At 36.4% G+C, this 6,848-nt stretch overlaps 1 protein-coding gene across 1 annotated transcript in view; it reads right to left on the bottom strand.

Moving 5' to 3' along the window:
• Positions 1-2,535, bottom strand: part of LOC104618455 (suppressor of tumorigenicity 14 protein-like) — a gene marked incomplete at its 3' end in the record, with an annotated part of 11,088 nt that extends 8,553 nt beyond the window's left edge. The window contains exons 1-4 of the mRNA XM_010284051.1: positions 2,455-2,535; positions 1,954-2,122; positions 1,289-1,413; positions 288-355 (exon numbers count right to left, since the gene is read on the bottom strand). Coding sequence (XP_010282353.1) covers positions 288-355; positions 1,289-1,413; positions 1,954-2,122; positions 2,455-2,535 — 443 coding nt within the window. The remainder of the gene's footprint in view (positions 1-287; positions 356-1,288; positions 1,414-1,953; positions 2,123-2,454) is intronic.
• Between the last annotated feature and the right edge of the window lie 4,313 nt (positions 2,536-6,848).

Below are 6,848 nucleotides of genomic sequence, written 5' to 3'. Positions count from 1 at the left end.
ACTGTGATTTCAAAAATCAAAAGTCGTTAAATAGATTACAGAGCAATCTGCAAACAAAACCACGATTAATCAGACTTGATTTCTCCCAACAATTCTACAGGGCAAGACAGAAATCATTATTAGCTTAGCTCTTAGCTCACATACTCAAGTGCATTCCTGCATTTTTCATTCGCTGTTAAGGAGATCTGCACATTCTTCTAGATAACTAATTTTAAATGCAGGAAAAAAGATAAGACAAACACAATCGAATATCTCAAATTTATAACACATGTTGGAACAGAACCTACCTGAAAGCAGCGACTTCAGATTTCAAGTAGTACTTTCCCAAGGAGGAAGACTTATATGATTCTGCAAACTGACAGTTAAATAATGACAACAGAAAATGTAAACAGTGTTACATTTTAGTGTCAATATAATCTCCTATGTTCTGAAGTATTTGTTTTATTTCTTCCTTTCCTCTTCCTCACCTCCCTCCCATGTTACAAGTATTATCCATTACTTTCACAAAATATATCAAATAAGGAACATAAATGGGCGTTCATTTCCACTACAAAAAAAATTACTTTTAAGTCACATCACATTTCAAGACCACAGAGATAGATAACTCTTGATAGTTAGCCATGAAAAAGAAGACTTTACGAACACATTTATATTTTTGTTTCAGTCTTTAAATTTCCAGCATAGAATATGGACATGAGCAACTTGTAGTGGCTGTGCACAAAGTAGCTTTGAGACACTGGATTAGCTCTTTTGGGAAATACAGTCTAACAGAGAATTGCTTTGTATTTAAGACTGCTGTTCACATGTACCCAGGAAACAGTATTGATCTCACAAATAGGAACTCACGTAAGTGCAAGAAAGCAAGCATTGTTGTGGGGGATAAGGGAAAACAAAACAAAGTTAAGCATTGAATTTTAGCTATAATTAAAAAAAAAAATCAAAGAAAAAAATGTAGAGAGGAAGAGTGTTTGAGTAAAAGTAAAACAAAACAAAAACCACACTCCTAACTCCTTTAAGAAGAATAATTTTTCCATAACCTTGAAACCCACAGGTTTTATCACCTAGGAAGTGTTGGCCTTACTGTGAGACAGAGCTGCAGCTGGCTAGCTACATTCCTAAAGCTGTACACAGCTGAGGCACTTGCTAGCTTTAGATTTACTATTTTTAATGAAAAAAAATTGTGACTAACTGAAATTGTGACTAACTAATTGTGAGTCTTCACCTCATTCCCAATTTGATTCTGTAATTAATATTTTTAAGTTATTACTATACTTATGTGGGAACTTACATAATTTTGGATTGCTTCTGCTTGCAGGAGGAATTTCTGTGACTTTGGATCATTGAGGTAATTTGTGTAAGTCATGTTAGGAATTTCTACACTTCCACCAATATAAATAAAAGAGAAAGCTGGAGCTGAGAAAAAAAAAGAGGATAAAAATTAGCACACCTAATAACATTATGGAAAAGCTTGTCCATAAGGAAAGGAGAGGGATGAGGTACAGGTTCAGACAGGCACTTCTAGCAAGATTTAATTTTTACAATTCCATTTTTTGTAGTGCTATCCTCCTGAACAGATATGATTTCAATGGCTATAAGCTGAGATCTAGGGAGGAGTGTACGTAAGTTAGTACCCTTTCTGTTTTGAAAAAGCTAATAGAAGATAGACAGTTAATTCCTATAGGTTCTTGGGAAAGATAACAGTTACAACAATGACAGTAACCACAAGCAGAAACAAAAAACTTTGAGGTAGAATATATACCTTAATTATTCTTGTGCAACCATCAACTGCTAATATGCATTTTGTTGCCTAAGCAAAGACATTAAGGAGAAGGGAAAATCTCCTTTATACACGCATTGCGTGCTTAGCTGCTTAGTGCAGAGCTTTTCATACTAATCTTTCACACAGTGGAAAATACCCGTCCCATCCAGATCACGCTGGGGAGTAACACTTACAGAACGAATAGTGCAGGACTAGCACAATTACTGTAACTATTAAAGAAACTATAAGCAATATTCCTAGAAGCCATCTTCTCCAGAAACACAACCTCATCCATTCAAAGAGACGGTACTTCTGACACAAGCCCCCTTGGTAGGGAGGGCAGTAGTGAATATGCGGACTTTCCTAGAGAAAGACACGGGAAGGCATCAATCAGTAAGATAACAAAAGAGTAACTATTGTACCATATTTTTGTATAGTTGCCCTTTTAGTTTTTAAAGGGGATTAAATTGAAATTATATATTTCATGTTATCAGCTATGCCACACACGAAACCCACATATTTCTCAGCTGCTTTTTTGTGGCATGCATTTCAAGCTGTGTAAGTGGGGGGGGAAATTGCTATCACTTTGGTTAGGAGAAATTTGCATACGAAGAGCAGAGATCAATACACACCAGAGTGGGCAGAGAGATCATTTACTGTGTTCCTGCTGTAAAGCTTAGCTTAGTATCTCTTACCTGCCCCGCAGTCTGCTCAGAGTCGTATGGAGCTGGTATGCTGTACACAGAAACCCGGCTGGAGGGGAAAGCCCGTGTCATGATGCCTTGACAAATGCCTTCTGACAAACCTAATAACAAAGCCCTAAATGAACCTCATTTTTAAACATAATCCAGAGTAGCATACTGCTCTCCCCACCATGCACACCAGGCTTCTCTCATTTCCCCTTTGCCATACTGCTTGAAGTTGGAGCCAGCTGATCTGCAATCAAAGAAGGTGGGGAGGAAAAAAGTTACCATCACTGTAACTCTTTGTTTCCCTAACTGGCTAAGTAGGATATGGATCCCATCATTTGAAAACAGATCAGCTACCCACTTCCTTCAGAAATACAAGAATAGCAAATAATTTATGACACAAAAGCAAAGGACATGCAAGCAATTTACAGGTAAAAAAATCCCTGAGCAAGATAAATGAGGCAATTTCTAATGAACACCTGCAGCAATCCACAGAAATATTTATGAGAGAGAAGAAATGCACAATTCCACAGACCACCTGAATTTTCCAGCCTCAAGCTGGTACCACAGAATAAACGTAGTTGCAAAGTGATTCATGTTCACATTTCCTGAAATTAATGTTTGAAGTCAGCAAGCCAACAAGTTCAGGGTATTCTGCATGTAAAATAAGAAATTCAAGGATGTGTTTGGGGAAATAACATATTTTATACACGGAGGGAGAGACAGATCACACATGCACAAAGAACAAAAACTGAAAAAACAAAACAGGCCCAAGAAACCTCAGCTCCAGAAAACAAAATTGGAACAAACCAATCCCAACACATGGAGACTTACAAAAGGGATTAATTGGAAGGCAATCCTCACAGCTCAGGAATGCAAACTGCAACTGTAGACTGACTGCTTTGTTAAGTCCTCTGTTTTTCAGCAGCCTATCTCCGCTACACAGACAACCTGCTGATTGATCCTTTGCCCCATCCTTCATGGAAAAGAAACCAACAGAAAAAGCCTAGAGGAAATAAAATCTCTTTTGCGTCATCTCTAAAAATCATATATACAGTCAGAGAACCTAATTCCACAGCTGTTTAAAATACCTCTCAGATGGTAGAAGCATTGGTTTTATTTGGGCAAGGACAATACCACCATATTTACTCATCTTGTTAAGGTTGCCTGCAGATAAAAAATTCAAATTCTAAAGTGGATGAACTGTGAATAATCTTGAATATGGGAAAAATTAAGGCAGGAAATAAGAGTTAGTAGCTTCAAACCATGCAGTTAATTAAAATGGAAGTTGGAGAATAAATAAGAATAATGTTTTCTTCCATGCTTAACCACAGACCTTCTGATGTCCAAAAATGAGGGCTCTGTGGATTTGAGAGGATTGAGTTCACTTTCTGCAATCCCTTCTCTCCCCTCCTTTATCAGCTGTTCTTGCTGGAGGAGGTAGAAAAAGTAGTATTTCAAGAGTACTAACATTTGATTACTACTTCACAGTCACTACTGTATTGGGCCATATACATCTCAGAGGATATGACCATGACCTAAGCTCTGTCTCTAGGTAGTCAATTGTTTCTTCAGCTTACCGATTAGATGATTGCACATGCACTTAGCTGGCACCTGGAAAGTTAACACATAGTGCTGAAAATTTATTATTGCACCTCCTCCTGTGTTTCCAGACATCTGCATAGAAAAACCACTGCAAGATCAGTCTCTTCCTCTTCCACCAAGGTTTGATGAAAGGGTATTTGTTACTTCCATATGTGTACTCTAGAAGTAAGAGTAAGCAGGGAGACCTGCCAAGAAATTCCAGCACTGAACAATTTTACTAAATATGAATTTTAATGAAGGTATCCCGAACATGTTTTATTCCAGCAAAATAGTTTTCAATTTACAAGACTGAAGGTGCATATTTGTGAATCCATGGTGCAAAATTTGACACTTTTGTGTAGACACCAGGGAAATTTGGTCTTCCACATCCATAACCCCAGCTAACAATGCCAGTCAAAAACCATTTTCCATCTCCGTTGCTCTGACATGACAATGGTCCACCGGAATCACCCTAAAAAGAATATATTGAGTTGTATGTGTTTGCAATACAGATTATTAAAACTGAGACAAAATTCCACAGAATTAATTCCAACAGTGATTATATTTTCCCATTCACACAGTCCAAACCATCAGATAGTCAACAGGTTTTTTTTCTTGAAGCAGATGGGATTGCAAAGTTGTACCAAAATTTGTTCTTTCACAAGAGACAGGGCTACCTCTCACTCTTTAAAGACAATAACAACAATATTACATTTCATGGACTAGGTTTAAAATTCACCATTAACTTCCTAGCCTCAAACTTACAGCTAACTCCAAAATCTGCTACTTAATATGCATGTTCATTTATAGATTACACACCTAAGGATTCAAAAAAAAAGTAAGCTTTTTTAAAAAATTAAAAATTAAAAAACAATTGTAGAATTGAATAACAACTTATTTAAAATTTAAAGTATATGGAAACAGATCCGATCCCTCATTTGGATTTTTTTTAAGAAGGGGAAAAGCCTAAGTGTTGTCCTTTAGTAGATATAAGCCAGCAGGTAATGTTTAGGGGCACATAATTTCATTTTAACTGCCCTAATTAAAAAGACATCTATTATAGACTTCAAAGTTTTATACAGCATGGCATAATTCCATAATACAGGATATTGCAAATAATACTTTTCCTTTATACAGTATTTTTGCAGAAACATATTAGCAGACATTCAGGGGAAAATAGAAGAAAGTGCCATCATTTGGGGAAAATCACTTGGATCCAAGCTCATACTTTTTTGTAGGACTCTTCTCTAGACACAACTTCTCTGAAACAAACAGCTAGTAGCGAATTAAACTTCACCAAAGCATTGGACGTAATAAAAGATTTCCAAAAGCCAAAGGTGAGCTGGTTAATTTTAAATGTTTTGCAGCTGAAGTGCCTTCCTTCTAGACATATATTTTGTCAGCTCTGGCTAACAATTTGCTTTAACTTTACAGGACCTTAGGATATGCAGGCTGGCAGGGACATCAGGAGGCGATTTAAGTAAAACCACCTGCTGTTCAAAGCAGAATTATCTTGAATTGCCTCACAAAATTGTTGACGATTTAACTTAGAAGGTAATTTTTTCCATCCTTGACAATTAATATTTTGCATTTAGAGTCTCAAACTTTCAACTTTTTTCTTTATTTCCTGGGATAAAAGTGGAACACCAGCATTTTTCACAAGACCGAAATCCCACATTTCAATCAGCTCTAACAACTGCCAGACACAGTCACACATCATTTGCCCTTACAGAAACGCAGCCAAAAGACCTGTAAATTATGCCTTTCCTTGGTTATAGTTTGAGTGGCCAGACAGATAACTGCAGAAACAAATTCTCCATTTAGTGAAAATGAGGCTTAAAGTCAATGGTCTCACTAATCTCTAAAAACTAGCTGGTGTGTTACACTCTCTCAGAAAGCCCTCAGACATTGCTAGTGGTCTCTCTCACTTTTATGTAGACCAGTGAAATACAGAACATCTTGAAGATTTCAGATCTCCATCATAAAAAAAATAATAGCAGTTTTACTACTATTTTAGCGATAAATATATGTTTTATATAAGTTCTATATAACATAGTATATATTATAAAACATATATATTTTATATAATATTCCTTATTTTATATTAATTATGGTTTGCATATATATATAGTTTTATGACTATTCACTAGAAGTAAATTCAGAACTTGACATTTATTACCTTTCAGCATTCCCAAATCAGATTTATTATGCATTTGAAAGTTTAAGCCTAGCTGTCTGCACCTCATCAAACAGCCCTGTAGTTCCAAGCTTAGAGGAAGGGATCCTAAATAGACAAACTAGTTTCTCAGTTTCTTCAACTGAGACTCTTGTAGCAAGAATTGGCTGACTTCAACTTGTTATGGGAACTCGCAAATTGACGGGCCCTTGGCCTGCAATTGAAATTTAGTGATGCTATTCATATACATAAAGCAGCACAACTGAAAACACCTCAGTGACAGATTTGCTGATAGAGAATTCTTATATTGCTGTTTTTCAGAACTGAAGTGTACAGACCAAAACGTGGTTTGCCACTCAGTTCTTACATCTCATCATGCAACAATGAAAAGCAAGATAAACTCTATGCAAGGTGAGTAAAGATACATACTTTGCACCCATCTCTTTTCCCAGACTTTAGTCCAGCACAAAACATCCTAGCTGTGATAATCCCATATGTGGAATAACATAATGTTTGGTCAATAATTTCTACCTCTGCTTTCTGAAGAATTGCTGAACCTTCATCATCTGGAAAACAAATTAAAAGAAGGATGATTCAATAGAGCTCAACATTTTACTCATCTATTGAAAGGCAAAACAAG

Source organism: Phaethon lepturus, unplaced genomic scaffold, assembly GCF_000687285.1.
Source record: "Phaethon lepturus isolate BGI_N335 unplaced genomic scaffold, ASM68728v1 scaffold13143, whole genome shotgun sequence".
NCBI classification, from domain to species: Eukaryota; Metazoa; Chordata; class Aves; order Phaethontiformes; family Phaethontidae; genus Phaethon; species Phaethon lepturus.
The sequence above is the reverse complement of the archived record's forward strand: the minus strand, read 5'-3'. Positions and strand labels throughout refer to the sequence as shown.